General features: G+C 38.2%; 1 protein-coding gene across 1 annotated transcript in view; it reads left to right on the top strand.

The window, feature by feature from the left end:
- CFAP91 (cilia and flagella associated protein 91) overlaps positions 1 to 18,029 on the top strand; it is a gene marked incomplete at its 5' end in the record, with an annotated part of 155,610 nt that overhangs the window by 91,676 nt on the left and 45,905 nt on the right. Inside the window, 2 exons of the mRNA XM_079704207.1 lie at positions 16,026 to 16,142; positions 17,595 to 17,666. Of these exons, the coding sequence (XP_079560333.1) occupies positions 16,026 to 16,142; positions 17,595 to 17,666 (189 nt within the window). The remainder of the gene's footprint in view (positions 1 to 16,025; positions 16,143 to 17,594; positions 17,667 to 18,029) is intronic.

Here is an 18,029-nt window from a genome sequence, read left to right as displayed (position 1 = left end):
CTCTTCAAATATTTTGTCAGTCCCTTTCTTTTTCTCTTCTTCTTCTGGGACCCCTATAATTCAAATGTTGGTGTGTTTTATGTTGTCCCAGGGGTCTCTGAGACTGTCCGCAATTCTTTGCATTATTTCTTCTTCTGCTCTGCAGTAGTTACTTCCACTATTTTATCTTCCAGGTCACTTATCCATTCTTCTGCCTCAGTTATTCTGCTAATCATTCCTTCTAGAGAATTTTAAATTTCATTTATTGTGTTGTCTATCATTGTTTGTTTGCTCTTTAGTTCTTCTAGGTACTTGTTAAACGTTTCTTGTATTTTTTCCATTCTATTTCCAAGATTTTGGGTCATCTTTACTATCACTACTCTGAATTCTTTTTCAGGTAGACTGCCTATTTCCTCATGTGTTTGGTCTGTTGAGTTTTTACGTTGCTCCTTCTGCTGTGTATTTCTCTGTCTTCCCATTTTGCTTAACTTATTGTGTTTGGGGTCTCCTTTCTATAAGCTGCAGGTTCGTAGTTCCTGTTGGTTTTGGTGTGTGCCCCCAGTGGGTAAGGTTGGTTCAGTGGGTTGTGGAGGCTTCCTGGTGGAGGGGACTGGTGTGTGTGTTCTGGTGGATGAGGCTGGATCTTGTCTTTCTGGTGGGCAGGTCCACGTCTGGTGGTGTGTTTTGGGGTGTCTGTGGCCTTATTATGATTTTAGGCAGCCTCTCTGCTAATGGGTGGGGTTGTGTTCCTGTCTTGCTAGTTGTTTGGCATAGGGTTTCCAGCACTGTAGCTTGCTGGTCGTTGAGTGGAGCTGGGTCTTAACATTGAGATGGAGATCTCTGAGAGAGCTTTCGCCATTTGCTATTACGGGGGGCCGGTAGGTCTCTGGTGGACCAATATCCTGAACTTGGCTCCCCCACCTCAGAGGCTCAGGCCTGACAACCGGCTGGTGCACCAAGACTCTGTCAGCCAACTGGCTTTTGGGAAGTCTGAGGTCTTCTGCCAGTGTTCAGTAGGTTTTTTGTATGAGCTGTTCCACATGTAGATGTATTTTTAATGTATTTCTGGGAAGGAAAGTGATCTCCACGTCTTACTCCTCTGCCATCTTCAAGCTCCAAACTCAGGAACTCCACACTCCAGAGGCCCTCTTTTCCATGTGGTGCCCCTCCCCTTCTGCATGGGTCCTAACCCTCTCCGTTTTTTTCTTGGTGAATCTGGCTAAGGGATTATCAATTTTGTTTATCTTCTCAAAGAACCAAGTTTTAGTTTTATTATCTTTGCTATTGTTTTCTTCATTTTGATTTCATTTATTTCTGCTCTGATCTTTATGATTTGTTTCCTTATACTAACTTTGGCATTTTTTTTGTTCTTTGTCTAGTTGCTTTAGGTGTACGGTTAGAGTGTTTATTTGAGATTTTTCTTGTTTCTTGAGGTAAGATTGAATTGGTATAAACTTCCCTGTTAGAACTGCTTTTGCTGCATCCAATAGGTTTTGGTGCTCGTGTTTTCATTGTCATTTGGTTCTATGTATTTTCTGACTTCCTCTTTGATTTCTTCAGTGATCTCTTGGGTAATTAGTAGTGTATTGTTTAGCCTTCAGGTGTTTGTGTTTTTTACAGTTTTTTTCATGAACTGATGTCTAATCTCATAGTGTTGTGGTCAGAAAAGATGCTTGATACAATGTCAATTTTGTTAACCTTACCAAGGCTTGATTTGTGACCAAAGATGTAATCTGTCCTGGAGAATGTTCTGTGTGCACTTGAGAAGAAAATGTCTTTCGGGTGGAATGTCCTATAAATATCAATTAAGTCTGTCTTGTCTTTTGTGTCATTTAAAGCTTGTGTTTCCTTATTTATTTTGTGTCTGGATGATCTGTCCATTGGTGTAAGTGGGGTGTTAAAGTCCCCCACTATTACTGTGTTACTGTCAATTTCCCCTTTTATGGTTTTTAGCATTTGCCTTATGTATTGAGGAGGTGCTCCTATGTTGGGTGCATAAATATTATAATAGTTATATCTTGTTCTTTGACTGATCCCTTGATCATTATGTAGTGCCCTTCTTGTCTCTTGTATCAGTCTCTATTTTAAAGTCTATTTTATCTGACATGAGTATTGCTACTCAAGCTTTCCTTTGATTTCCATTTGCACAGAATATCTTTTCCATTCCCTTAGTTTCGGTCTTTATGTGTTCCTAGGTCTGAAGTGGGTCTCTTGTAGATAGCATATAAACAGGTCTTGTTTTTTTTGTTTGTTTGTTTGTTTTATTACTTATTTGGATGTGCCAGGTCTTAGCTGTGGCACACAGGATCTTTAGCTGCAGCATGGAGGATCTAGTTCCCTGATCAGGGATCAAACCCACACCCCCTGCATTGGTAGCATGGAGTCTTAACCACTGGACCACTGAGGAAGTCCCAAACAGGTCTTGTTTTTGTATCCATTGAGCCTGTTTGTGTCTTTTCGTTGCAGCATTTAATTCATTTACATTCAAGGTAATTATCGATATGTATGTTCCTATTACCATTTTCTTAATTGTTTTGGGTTTGTTTTTGTGGGTCTTTTTCTTCTCTTTTGCTTCCCACCTAGAAAAGTTCCTTTAGCATTTGTTGTAAAGCTGGTTTGGTGGTGCTGAATTCTCTTAGCTTTTGCTTTTCTGTAAAGCTTTTGATTTCTCTGTTGAATCTAAATGAGATCCTTGCTGGGTAATCTTGGTTGTAGGTTTTACCGTTTCATCACTTTAAATATATCCTGCCACTCCCTTCTGGCCTGCAGAGTTTCTGCTGAAAGATCAACTCTTAACCTTTTCGGGATTCCCTTGTATGTTATTTGTTGCCTTTCTCTTGCTGTTTTTAATGTTTTTTCTTTGAATTCAATTTTTGTTAGTTTGATTAATATGTGTCTCAGAGTGTTTCTCCTTGGGTTTATCCTGTATGGTACTCTGCACTTCTTGGACTTGTGGCTATTTCCTTTCCCATTTTAGGGAAGTTTTTGACTATAATCTCTTCAAATATTTTCTCAGACCCTTTCTTTTTCTCTTCTTCCTCTAGGACACCTATAATTTGAATGTTTGTGCATTTAATGTTGTCCCAGAGGTTTCTGAGAGTGTCTTCCCTTCTTTTTTCTTTTTTCTGCTCCTTGGCAGTTATTTCTACCATTCTATCTTCCAGCTCACTTATTCGTTCTTCTGCCTCAGTTATTTTGTTGTTGATTCCTTCTAGTGTATTTTTCATTTCATTTATTGTGTTGTTCATCACTGTTTGTTTTTTAGTTCTTCTGCATCCTTGTTAAACATTTCTTGTATTTTCTTGATCCATGCCTCCATTCTATTTCTGAGATTCTTGATCATCTTTACTGTCATTACTCTTAATTCTTTTTCAGGTATGTTGCCTATTTCCTCTTCATTTATTTGGTCTTGTAGGTTTTTACATTCCTCCTTCATCTCTAACGTATTTTTTTGTCATCTCATTTATTTTAATGGGTGAAGCTGTGTTCCTCTCTTACTGGCTGTTTGGCCTGAAGCATCCAGCACTGGGGTTTGCAGGCAGTTGGTTGGAGACAGGTCTAAGTGCCAAGATGAGGACCTCTGGGAGAACTCACACCTATTAATAGTCTCTGGGGCCTGAGGTTCTCTGTTAGTCCAGTGGTTTGGACTTGGCACTCCCTCCACAGGAGCTCAGGCCTAACCCCAGCCTGGGAACCAAGACCCCACAAGCCATGTGGCATGGCAAAAGAAAAAAAAGGGCAACGAATAAAAAAGAACAGAACAATAACAAAGAATAAAAAATAAAATTAGAAAAATTAAAATTAAACCACAACAACAAAGCAAAACAGAACCAGCACAGCAAAAAAATAAAAAAAAAAGATTAAATGAAAAAATAAAATTAAAAAAAATTAAAAGATTAAAAAAAAAAAAAAAAAGAGCCAGAGAGGCCTTAGTGTGTGTGTGTGTGGGCCCTTAGGCCCAGGACCCACACGGCCAGAAAAGACCTTGGTTTGGGGGTGCAGGGCTCAATCCCGGGTCCCAGTTGGCTGCAGGGGGCCCTGGGGGTGGGGGGCTCAGGCCCAGGACCCCAGCAGGCTTTCTTGGGTCTGAGGGGGTGGGGGAGACACTGGCCATGTTCCCTTCCAATCCCCTGACCCTCCAAAGGTCCCTCTCCATCCCCACCAATCCCCATGCCATGAGTGGGCCACTCCAAGCATGGGAATCTCTCCCCTCCCCCAGCTCCCCCTCAGGGGCATTGGTCCCATCCCACCTCTACTTTTCTTCCCCCTCCCACGTCCTACCTGGTCGCACGGGGATTCCTCCCATCCCCTTAGGTGTCCAAGGTCCCCCACTAGTGCCTAGTAGATGCCCTACTTGTGAGGAGACACGAACCTTGTGTCCACCTACTGCGCCATCTTGACTCCTGTTTAAAACTTTTGACTCTCCCTAAATCCATCTATTAATAGACTATTGTTGACAAGAACCCTTACTGATAACAGAAACAGTCAATCAACACGTATTTTGTACATGTAGTATATACTATATTCTTACAATAAGAAGAGAAAAGGTTAAGAAAATCATAAGGAAGAGAAAATACATTTACAGTACTGTACTGTATTTATTGATACCATAACTTTATGTCATCTGTTGACAAGATGAATCCTCTGTCAGTCGGTACCTACCTATATCATTATTGTCAATATTGCGTTATATGATACAAAATACAGTAGAAGTTATATGTACTACTAACACCAACATTAAAAATGAAAAAATTATGTAAAAAAGTTTATTTTTACTTACAGGAATAACGATTGATGCATTGATAACAAAGAAGTGGCAATATGATTGCTTAATGGTAGCCTACTGTAATCAATACAATTTCTTCACATAGCCTAGCCCATACACTAATGAATGAAATATAAAATTTTAATGGCATGTAGTATTACAGTCATATTCATAATACAGACTTGGAAACACTGTTACACTTTTGTAAAAAGTCACTTACTTGTGGTAATAGGGTGATAGGCATATCAAATTATGAGAGAGAGAGGCATTTGGTATGGTAATGTAATTCTTTGAAAGCAAAGTTATAAACCAATAATAAAACTAACACATTATTAATTTTATATTAACTATCACTCACCTTCTGCCTACATTAAGATAGACTATCCTCTCCAATACAATCTTTTTTCTTATTAAAGTACAGTTGATTTACATTATTTTATTAGTTTCAAGTGTACAACACAGTGATTCAAGATTTTTATAGATTATACTGTAAAGTTGTTACAAAACAATGGCTATATTTCCCTGTGCTATACAATATATCCTTGTTGCTTATCTATTTTATACACAGTAGTTTATGTCTCTTAATCTTACCCCTAACCCTATCTTGCCCCTCCCCCCTCCCCTCTCCCCACTGGTAACCACTAGTTTGTTGTCAGTATCTGTGGATCTATTTGTTTTGTTATATACATTTGTTTGTTTAATTTTTTAGATTCTACATATAAGTGATAACATCAGTCTTTGTCTTTCTCAGTCTGACTTACTTCACTGAGCATAATACTCTCTAGATCTATCCACGTTGTTGCAAATGGCAGAACTTTAGTCATTTTTATGGCTGAGTAATATTCCATTGTATATATACACCACATCTCCTTTATGAATTTTTCTGTTGATGGACACTTTGGTTGCTTCCATGTCTTAGCAAATGTACATAATGATCCTTTGAACATGAGGGTACACATATCTTTTCAAATTAGTATTTTTGTTTTCTTTGGATATATATCCACAAGTAGAATTTCTGGATCACGTGGTAGTTTCATTTTTTCTTTCTTTTTTTTTTTTTTTGAGGAACTTCCATAGTGATTTCCAAAGTAGCAGCACCAAGTTACATTCCCACCAACAGTATACAAGGGTTCTCCTTTCTCCACATACTCACGAACATTTATAATTTGTGGTCTTTTTGATGATAGCCACTCTGACAGGTATGAGTGTGATAGCCACTCTCTCATTGTGGTTTTGATTTGCATTCTCTGATGATTATCGGTATTAAACATCTTTTCATGTGCCTATTGGCCATCTGTATGTATTCTTTGGAAAAGTGTCTATTCAAGTCTTCTGCCCATTTTTTAATCGGGTCTTTTGTTTTTCTGATACTGAGTTGTATGATCTCTTTGTACACTGTGGATAATAACCCTTTATCAGTCATATTATATGCATATATTTTATTCCATTCAGTAGGTTGTGTTTTCATTTTGTTGATGGTTTCCTTTGCTGTGCAAAAGCTCAAGTTTAATTAGGTCCTATTTGTTCATTTTTACTTTTGTTTCTTTTGCCTTAGGAGACAGGTCCATAAAAAATATTGCTACAATTTATGTCCAAGAGTTTTCTGCCTATGTTCTTTACTAGGAGTTTTATGGTCTCCATTCTTACATGTAGGTCTTTAATCCATTTGAGTTTATTTTTGTATAAGGTGTGAGGAAAGTTTCTAATATTATTCTTTTACATGTAGCTGTCCAGTTTTCCCAGCACCACTTATTGAAGAGACTGTCTCATCTCCACTGTATATTCTTGCATCCTTTGACAAAGATTAATTGAAAATAAGTGCATGGGTTTATTTCTGAGCTCTTTATTCTGTTCAGTTGATCTATGTGTCTGTTTTTATGGCAGTACCATGCTGTTTTGATTACTGTAGCTTTGTAGTATAGTCCAAATTCAGGGAGCATGTTACCTCAAGCTTTTTTCTTTTTTCTTAATATTGCTTTAGTAATTCAGGGTCTTTTGTGGTACATATAAATTTTAGGGTTATTTGTTTTGGTTCTGTTGAAAATGTCATGGATATTTTGATAGGGATTGTATTAAATGTGTAGATTGCTTTGGGTAGTATGGACATGTTAACAATATTAATTCTTCCAATTCAAGAACACAGGATATATTTCCATTTCTTTGTATCATTTTCAAATTCCTTCATCAGTGTTTTATAGTTTCAGAGTAGAGGTCTTTGACCTCCTTGGTAAGTTTATTCCTTAGGTATTTTACTATTTTTGATGTGACTTTAAATGGGATTGTTTCATTGCTTTCTCTTTATGATAGTTCATTATTAGTATATAGAAAAGCACATATCCTGTAACTTTACTGAATTAATTTATTGGTTCTAATAGTTTCTTTTGTGGAAATTTTAGGGTTTTCTATATATAGTATCATGTCATTTGCAAATAGTGACAGCTCTACTTCTTCCCTTCCAATTTGGATGCAGTTTTTTGGTTTTTGTTGTCTGATTACTGTGATGAGGACTTCGAACACTATGTTAAATAGACGTGGCAAGAGTGGGCATTCTTGTCTTATTCCTGATTTTAGAGGAAAAGCTTTCAGCTTTTCACCATTGAGTATGATGTTAGCTGTGGCTCTGTGATAAATGGCTTTTATTATGTTGAGGTATGTTCCCTCTATATCCACTTGGATGAGAATTTTTATCATGAATGGATGTTGAATTTTGCCAAATGCTTTTTCTGCCTCTGTTGAAATGATTATATGATTTTTGCCTTTCCTTTTGTTAATGTGGTGTATCATATTGATTGATGCGAACCATCTTCGCATCCCTCAAATAAATCCCACTTGATCATGGTGTATGATCCTTTTTATATATTGTTGGATTGGGTGTGTGGATATTTTGTTGAGGATTTTTGTATATATATTCATGAAAGATATTGGCCTGTTATTTTCTTTGCAGTGTCTTTATCTAGTTTTGGTATCAGGGTAATGGTGGCCTCATAGAATTATTTTGGAAGTGCTCCATCCTCTTCCATTTTTTGGAAAATTTAAGGCTAGGTTGGTAGAATTCCCTCATGAAGCTGTCTTGTTCTGGATTTCTGTTTGCTGGGAGGGTTTTTTTTTTGTTTGTTTTTGTTGTGTTTTGTTTAGGGTTTTTTTGTTTGTTTTGTTTTTTACAGATTCAAGTCACTAATAGTGATCTGTCTGTTCAGATTGTCTATTTCTTCCCGATTCAGTCTTAGACGGTTATATGTTTCTAGAAGTTTGTCCATTTCTTCTAGATTGTCCAATTTGTTGTCATATAACTATTCATGGTATTTCCTTATTTTTTGTATCTCTGTGATATCGGTTGTTATTTCTCCTCTTTCATTTCTCATTTTGTTGATTTGGGTCCTCTCTCTTTGCCTCTTGAGGAGCCTGGCTAAAGGTTTGTCAACTGTGTTTATCTTTTCAAAAACCAGCCCTTGGTTTCATTGATCTTTTTTATTATTTATTTGGTCTCTGTTTTATTTATGTCCTCTCTGATCTTTATTATTTCGTTTTTTCTACTGACTTTGGGCTTTGTTTGGTCTTCTTTTTCTAATTACTTCCGATGCAACGTTAGGTTGTTTGAGATTTTTTGTTTGTTTCTTGAGGTAGGCCTGTATCACTATAAAGTTTCCTCTTAGGACTGCTTTTGCTGCATTCCACCAAGTTTGGAAAGTTGTGTTTCCATTTTCATTTGTCTTGAGGTATTTCCTCTTTGATACCTTCACTGACCTATTTTTTTTTTTTAGTAACATGTTGTTTAGTCTCCACGTGTTTTTGCTTTTCCCTTTTTTTTCTGTAACTGATTTTTAGTTTCATACAGTTGTGGTAGAAAAAAAATGCCTGACACAATTTCTATTTTCTTAAATTTGTTGAGACTTGTGGCCTGGCATGTGATCCATCCTGGATAATGTTCCATGTGCACTTGAAAACAAAGTATATTCTGCCGTTTTTGGATAGAATGTCCTGTAGATATCTATTAAGCCCAGCTGGTTTATTGTATCATTTAAGACCAGTGTTGCCTAATTGATATCCTGTCTGGATGATCTGTCCATTGGTATAAGTCAGATTTAAAGTCCCCTAGTATTATTGTATTATTATCAACTTCTCCCTTTATGTCTGTTAATATTTGATTTATATATTTAGGTGTTCCTGTAATGGGTGCATATACGTTAATGAGTGTAATATCCTCATCTTTATTGATCCCTTTATCATTACATAAAGCTCTTCTTTATCTTTTGTTATAGACTTTTTTAAAGTCTATTTTATCTGATATGAGTATTGCTACCCCTGCTTTCTTTTTTTTTTTTTAAAGGGGTAATATTTTAATACCATCCTCTGTGTGTGTGTGTGTACACATTTATCTGAATATTTTCAATCAGCTTGACTGAAGTATAATTTACATACAAGAAAATACATATAGTTGCATATAGAGTTGGATGAGTTCAAAAATACATATCCCTAAGTCAGGTCCACACAATCCAGATACAAGACATTTCCTTTTACTTTAGGACCCTCTCCCTGGTTTGAGAAAAGGAGCAATAAAGTATAAACTCTTCAAATAGAGTTTTGTAAGTTTTATCAAGGCTACTGGTTGAGGAAGGAATATTAGGCTCAAGAGCTTGGGCATTGGCATATGAGAGCCAAAGTTTCAATTAGCCAAACAAAACACTTTACCCCTGCTTTCTTGTATTGTCTTTCTTATCCAGTCACCCACCCCATGTCTTTTGATTGGACCATTTAGTCCATTGATATTTAAAGTAATTATTGATAGGTGTGTACTTATTATTACTTGTTTTCTGGTTTTATAGTTTTTCTCTTTTCATTTCTTCTCTTTGCTTCTTCTCTTTTAGTTTGATGATTTTCTTTAGTAGTATGCTATGTTCCTTTCCTCTCCATTTTTCTGTAACTACTGTAGGTTTTTGATTTGTGGTTACCATGGGATTCATATATGTTGATCTATAACTAAATCTACTTCTTCTAAACTGGTAGTAATTTAAATTCAAACACATTGTAAAAGATCTACCTTTTTTGCTCCCTTCCCCCACATTTTGTGTTTTGATGTCCTATTTTATGTCTTCATGTTTATACCTTCACTACGTGTGTAGTTATATTTGCTTTTACAGTTTTTGTCTTTTACCTTTGTACTCGTTTATTTAAGTGGTTGATCCTCAGCCTTTACTATATATTTTCCTCTCCTAGTGGGATTTTTCCTTTACCATAGTTTCTTACTCCTTGTCATAGGCTTTTTTTTAAACTCAGAGAAGACCCTTTAACATTTCTTTTAGTGTAGGTTTAGTACTGATGAACTCTTATTTAGTTTTTGCTTGTCTGAGTTCTTTGTCTCTCCTTCAATTCTAAATGATAATCTTGCTAGGTTACAGATTTTTCCCTTTGAACACTTTGGATATATCATGGCCCTCCCTCTGGCCTGCAAAGTTTCTGCAGAAAAATCAGCTGATAGCTTTATGGTGGTTCCCTTGTATATGACTCTTTGTTTTTCACTTGCTGCTTTTAGAATTCTTGCTTTGTCTTTAACTTTTGCTATTTTAATTATGATATGTCTTGGTGTGGGTCTGTTTGGGTTCACCTTGTTTGGGACACTCTGTGCTTCCTGTATAGTACCTGGATATGTTTCTTTCTTCAAGTTTGGAAAGTTTCAGCCATAATTTCATCAAATACATTTTGACCCCCTTCTCTCTCTTTTCTCCTTCTGGGACCCTTATAATGTAAACGTTGATATCCTTGATATTGTTCCATAGATCCATTAAACTGTTCTCATTTTTTGTTTCTTTACTTGCTCTGATTGGGTGATTTCCATTATTCTATCCTCCAGATCACTTATGGGTTCTTCTTTATCACCAGTCTCCTATTCATTCTTTCTAACGTGTTTTCATTTCAGCTATTGTCTTCTTCAGTGTTCTGACCTGTCCTTTTTTATATTTTCTAGTTCCTTGTTAAAATTCTCTCTGTATTCATCTATCCTTTTTTCCTAATTCAGAAATCGTACTTATTACTAATGCTTTGAATTCTTTATCTGGTAAGTTGTTTATTTCTGTTTAATTGGTTGTTTTTTCAGGGGTTTTGTCTTGCTCTTTCAATTGAGACAGATTCCTCTGTCTTCTTATTTTGCTTTTCTTTGTTTCTATGAAATTAGATGAAACAGTTACCTGTAGTGATCTTGAAGGGATGTCCTTATGGGGGAGCATCCCTATACAGTCTGTCTGTACCCAGTGGTTTTGGTGGGAGAGCTGGACTTGACATGAACACAAGTCACGTTTTCTCAGGGCATGTTGGCAACTCTCACCTTGGTAGAAGGTGGGGCTGGAGATGGAGGTGCTAGGGCCAAAGCCTGTTGTAATGCAGGGCTTCCCCTCTGCTCAGTGACCATCACCGCCCTGTTGAGGGTGGGTTCCTATACCACGTTGATGTAGCAGAAGCCCTGAGGGTCAGGTCTGGGCTGACTCCATTCCTTCCAAGTGTGCACTCTCCCCATTCCCAGCACTGGCACCCTTACCCCAGATGAGAGCAATGCTGGAGCAAGAGGGGCTGGTATAGAGTACTTGGCATGGATTGGAGCACGGGCCTTGGCACAGACCGTGGTAGTCTGGCTGGGGCCAGAGATCTGGACTGTCCCTGATGCCCTGCCTGTGTAAGCACGAGCAATGGCTGTCCCCACCCTGCTCAGATGCTGCTTTATGTCTGAACCACTTCTGTGTCTCACAGCCAAGCTTTTAAGCAGGGCTGGAGCATTCTCTTAGCTCAGGCTGGTGCGCACGCCGAGGCATTCATGGGAAACCAGCCAGCCACCCATGCAATTTTCAGTCCGCCCTCTTTGCCCTGCTTTGTGAGCAAGCAAGCATGCACATGCTCCTTACAAGCAGAGTACAGGCTCCCATAGTCCTCCTGTTACTCCCGCTGTCCCTCTAACCAGCCAAGGGGATTTGTCGTCCCTGTGTCAGACCCCAGGACTGTGATGCCCAATATGTGACTCAAACTGCTCACTCCCTAGGAAGGATCTCTGCCTGTGTTTAACCCCCTCCTCTTCTGAATCCCCTGGGAGGTTGTGACTTGATCATTTCTCTTCTCTACTTACCCAGTTTCATGTGGATCTTTCTTACAGCCTTGGTTGTGCAAGAGTCTTTCTGTGAGTCTCCAGTTAGTTTTTAGTGAGAATTGTTCTACATGTAGATATATTTTTGATGTACTCGTTGTGGGGGGGGGGAGTGAGTCCTGTGTCCGTATTTTTGATGTACTCGTTGGGGGGGGGGGTGAGTCCTGTGTCCTACTCCACCATCTTGATCTTCTCCAGACAAAATAGACTTTAAAACAAAGACTCTCCAGTGAATCTGTTATTATTAACAGTGCCCTCCACATTGCTAACTACCACACAGAGGTCAATTCTCTTCTCTCTGCAGTACTTGACTGGTTACTCTCGCCTTCTTGAAACAGTTTCTTCAGTTGAAATCTGTAACACAGCTCTCTTGTTTGATCTTACTTCATTGAACTCAATACAAGTCTTGGACACAATGTTCTACACAATGAATACTTAGGCGATGATGATCATGATGACATGAAAACATCTTGTATAGTTACTAGATTTTTACACAAAAACACACACATATACAACAGATAAGTAGTTTGTTAACTGTATGGCATGATGATTATTTACCATTCATTAGGTGGAAGTGGATCACCATAACGGTCTTCATCTTTATGGCCTCCATGTTGAGTAGACTGAAGAGAAGGAGGAAGATGAGGGGTTGGTCTTGCTGTCTCAGGGGTGGCAGAAGTGGAAGAGGTAGAGGAGGTGGAAGGGGAGGCAGGAGAGGCAGGCACACTTTACAGAAATACATTGTAATTTCTGTCTGACTTTTTTTGCTTTTCATTTCTCTAAAAATGTTTCTATATGGTACCAATCCTTCTTCCATCATTTGCTTTAGTTTCAGTGGCCATATCATAGAAGGGTCCATGTCATAAAAGGAAGTCAAAAGCAGCCTTGAATAATTGAAATTGTTCTTCCAGATCCTCTAATGTCACTTGTTTTCTGGCACTGCTTCTTCGACATCCTCATCCGCATTGTGTGTCACTGGTTAGGGAGCACGCACCTCCATCAAGTCGTCTTCTGTTCATCCCTTTGGTGTGCTGTCTTTTAGCTGTTGAATTTCTTCAAGATCCATGTCTTGAAACTCTTCACCCCCCCACCACCTTTTCTGTCATACCCAGAATCTATTTCATGATTTCTTTGATTGACATTGTCATAAACCCTGTAAAGTCATGCATAACATCTGGACACAGTTTTCTCCAGCAGGAATTTATTGTTTTGGGCTTAATGGCTCTCACAGTTTTTTTTCTGTAACAATGATGGCATCTTCAATGGTGTAATCCTTCCGGACTTTTGTGGTGTTCTATCAGGGTTCTCTTCCATAGCATTGACAATCCTTTCCACAGAGTACCGTGTGTAATGAGTCATAAAGGTCCTTATCACCCCCTGATCTAGAGGCTAAATTACAGCCATTGTGTTTGGGGGCAAGTAGATCACTTTGACACCTTTGGTGTTGAACTCACGGGGTTCTGGTTGGCCAGGGATGTTGTCCAATAGCAAAAGAACTTTAAAAGGCAGTCCCTTACTGGCAAGGTACTTCCTGACTTCAGGGACAATGCATTAATGGAACCAATCCAGAAAAAGGGCCTCTTTCACATCCAGGCCTTCTTTTACAACCAAAAGATTGGCAGCTGGTGATTATCTTTTCCCTTCAAGGCTGGAGGGTTAGCAGCTTTGTAGATAAGGGCAGTCCTGATAAGAACCCAACTGCATTTGCACAGAACAGTGGAGTAAGCCTGTCCCTTCCTGCCTTGAATTCTGGTGCTCGCTTCTCTTCCTTACTAATAAATGTCTTTTGTGGCATTGTTTTCCAGAACAGAGTACTTTTTTTTTTTTTTTTTTTTGCAGTACGCAGGCCTCTCACTGTTGTGGCCTCCCCCGTTGCAGAGCACAGGCTCCGGACACGCAGGCTCAGCTGCCATGGCTCACGGGCCTAGCCGCTCTGCGGCATGTGGGTTCTTCCCAGACCGGGGCACGAACCCGTGTCCCCTGCATCAGCAGGTGGACTCTCAACCACTGTGCCACCAGGGGAGCCCAGAACAGAGTACTTTTATCTGCATTAAAAACCTGTTCAGGCAGACATCCTTTCTCCTCAATGATTTTCTTAGTGGTGTCTGGGAACGTATCTTCTGCCTCTTGGTCAGCAGAAGCTGCTTCTCCTGTTATCTTGCTTTAAGCCAAACCTTCTAAAACTATCAAACCATCCTTTGCTGGCATTAAATTCTCCAGCTTTAGATCCTTCACCATCCTTTTACTTTAAGTTCTCCTATAATGACTTCACTTTTTCTTGAATCATATTACAGTCTATAGGTATGCCTTTCATCCTGCACCCACATGAAAGCTGCATTTTCAACATGCGATAAAAAGGTATTTTGCAAAGATTCCAAGGTTTTCACATCTGCTGGTGTAGCTACAGTGATGGCTTCATGAATTTCTTTGTCTTTTTCACAGTGGTCCTTACGCTGGATTCATTTATCTTGAAATGGTGGGCAACTGCAGCTGCAGACCTCAATTTACGGTGCCTATCAAGCAATTCAACTTTTTCTTGTAATGTCACGACTTTTCTCTGCTTCTTGGGAGCACTCCCACCATCACTAGTGGCACTTCTTATGGCTCCCATAGTGTTACTCAGTGTTTACGGTGTTGCACTAAACACAATGAAGAATATACAAGAACTGCTAGAGATCATTTGTTACCATGACATGCAATTTACTGGAGAGATGAACTGTTCACTCATAGATGATTAGTGTCACCCTACATTTTAAGTGGATACTAGCAACACTTGAGCTCACAGCAGAAGCAATAAGAGGTAGTCATGAAATTATTACAGTAGTATAGTATCTACTACAGTTACTTTTATGCAGTTATGATTTAACACTGCATCTTTACATTTGTTTACATTTCTTTTGACTTTGAATGGCACCATGTTTGGTCTGTAAGTGTTTATGTGCATAAGTTTTGATAAATTTTAACTTTTTACAGATTTTGTGTATTTTATGGTAGTAAATGATAAAATAGATTAATATCTACATATATTTTATGCATTCATGACATACCTAACTTTTTCCATATTTCTGGGCTATGTGGTTTGTCTGCAAGTTTTTAAAAATTGTCAAAAATCTCCCCCAATTTTTCTAATATATTTATTGAAAAAAATCTATGTATAAGTGGATCCATGCAGTTCAAACCTATGTTGTTAAAGGGCAAACTGTACTTTTAAACTGCTGCTGCTTCCTGTTGATTCATTAGTTTGGGTTATCATAGAGCTATTATATATATTTGCCATCAGATTTATTTTCAGGAAACTCAGATGCTCTGTTACAACCACAATAATTGGATGTGGTTCCAAATTTTACTCATAATTTTCATATTTTTATTAATTTCAAGTCTTGGCTTAGTGCTTTATCACTTATTTAAGTGTTTTATCACTTATTTGTGTTTTATGGAAAAAATAATATAAAAATTATGTGATGAAAAAGTAATGAAAGTGTGATTTTAAAATCACAGAGATCAGAATTTTTGATACTTTTAAGTTAAAAAGTATCCCCCTATGTCTGAAAATGGAACTGATGAACAAAATCTTATGTATAATTTTGGCAGGATTTTTGATGATCAAAAGTAAGAAAATAAAGTGCATGTTTAAACACATACACTCTTCCACAAGGAACCGTGTTCAAAAATCTTGATGTGTAGGCCTTCAGGCCCAAAGTAAAGCTCTCTTCACTGAGATAATTGCCATTTAATGCCCCTTAGTTCCCCCATAACAACAAAACATACTAAATATTTCATTTACTACACAGCACAATTTTCTATTGCCCAGGCAGTCATTTAAAACAGCAAATTAGCTCATGTGGAAGAACAGGAGTTGGGGGGTTTGCTTCCATATACACATGACAGAACCTTTCAAAAACTCAAAAAAAAATGTTTAAAGTCTCCAAAACTTTTGATTAAAATGGATACACCTAGAATATGTTTCATGTTTGTTCAGTGGTTAACTTATGCATGGGGATATCATAGGTGCACCCTGGTTTGGACTTTCTCAAACCGTCCTAGGATGGCCATAGAGAAAATTATTTCTGGTTGATATTCAGATCTGTGGCCTAGATTTGGTAGTGGGAAAAAATACAAAGGTAAGAAATGACACTCACTGGTGTGTTATTTCAGGCACTGTTGGAAAAGAAGAATAAGGGCCTTGAAGCAAAGAAACCAATGCGTTTTCTTCAAAGAAAGCCAATACCTCAACCTCGACTTCCAACTCCAACTTTGGAGATGAGTTCCAATGTAAGTTTGAAGCTTCTTTTATTTGAAAAGCTAAATTCAGTATTGCTGTTTATTCTCCAGATAGTTTGGGTTAAAAACCAACCTAACATAACAGTGTTCATTTCCCAAGATATGACTTACGTTGCCTTTATCCTTATGTTTCAAATGCACACACAAAAACAAGCAAAATGAAATGAAATCTAAAGTCAATCCTTTTCAAGAATAAAAACACAAAGAAGAAAATCTTCCCAAGAAAAATAGGCATCAGAAGGTAATTCTGATGTACGTCAAATAAAAAAAAAGATCGAATGATGATCAGTTACTGTAACTGTCTTCCCACATGAGGAGGTGGCTGATGACAGCTGGAGTTAGAGAGGAATGCAATACCAGAGGTGTCATCAAGACTGGCTTAGAGAGTTCACCCTGACCAGGGCCATACCTTCACAGGGCCCCAGACTCAGTTTGGTCAACATTCCGTACTTGGTTAGGATTTAAAGGACTGACTCAGACTAAACCTACAAGAAACTGCTGGAGATGCCACAATGCAAATTTGTTACTTTACGGAGAGAAATATAACTGCCTGGTATATCAGGATATTGCTCCTGGGAGGTCAGCTTGTTATCTCCCAATACAGGGCAGTTCTCACAAGAAGCCAAATTGTACAGAAGGTTGTTGTGCTTTGTCAGAGGGAGGGGAGTTGACGGGAGATCTCACTAGCACCTCCGATGGCTCTGATGTCTCTGGAGGGAGTGGAATGCTCCCGCTGACTGGACACGATGTGCTTCTGGGCAGTGTCCCCTTTTCTAGACTTTGTGCCGACCACTGCCTGTGGTTAACACGTTGTCATTCACGAGTGTTAATGCCATTGATTCCACTGTTGATTACTTTTGCATTCAGACGGGCTTTAAGTAAATTTGCAGACTCTGATCTTTCTGCTTTTGACATACACTTATTTAAGGTGATTTTTATAGATAGCTGATCTTATCCATTATATTCTTATTTTACCAGTTTAGCTAAATTCTTGTGAAAAGCACCTCATTTTCGACTCTGATATAGAACAGCTGTATTCTTCGTCTACGTATGATCAAACATGAAAATACTATTGCAAAAGGGATGTTATTAGCAATACTTACTTCTTCAAGAAAGATTTTGCTGGAAAGGAATATAGAAAAAATGAAAATGGCTTAATTTGTAAGGATACCATGACAGTGGGTGAATTTTTTGCTTCTGATGTAATTTATTAATGATATCTTATTTATCATGAAAAAATAATAATGAATTTTAACAATACAGTAAGTAACATTTAAAGTCCTATATGTTCAAAGAGGGATGATGTTTTATTCTCTTTAAATCCTTTTGGCATCTAGCTTTTTGCTAGATATAAATCTTTTGCTTGATAAAAATCTTCAAAAAAGTATTTGATGCTGACTGCTGCTGTTCTCAAGCTGCTTGGTTCTCCCTTTGTTCTTTTAGGAAGAAGAAGATATAGAAATGGCTGTGATCTACCTTCAAAAGTTACTCCGGGGCAGAGTCGTTCAGAACATGGTGCGTAGGGTGCAACCACTGGCCCTGTTCTTCTCCTTTGAGAATAGATTTACAGAACGCATATGTGCTTGGTTCCTTGGGGTGAATTGCCTCTTGCACCCTGCTGTCCTATGGAACTATGCTCTTGAGTTGCCATAGTTTACCCGAGTGGCACAGTAACAAGGCAAGAAAGGACCGCCTGCTGTTTGCTGTAGTGTGCCCAAGGCAGTGTGAAGCTAATGTCTTCCTTGGAATTGATAAATCCAGCAATTTTCATACCTGAATTGTGACCCTAAACATCACAAGTAGATTCTCTCATTTTCCACAAAGTTGTAATACAATTATCTGCGTTTGTATATAGCTATCAATACCTGAATAATAAAT

Source organism: Hyperoodon ampullatus (genome assembly GCF_949752795.1).
Source record: "Hyperoodon ampullatus genome assembly, chromosome: 5".
Lineage (NCBI taxonomy): Eukaryota > Metazoa > Chordata > Mammalia > Artiodactyla > Ziphiidae > Hyperoodon > Hyperoodon ampullatus.
Note: the sequence above shows the minus strand (reverse complement) of the source record. Positions and strands in the feature narration are given on the sequence as shown.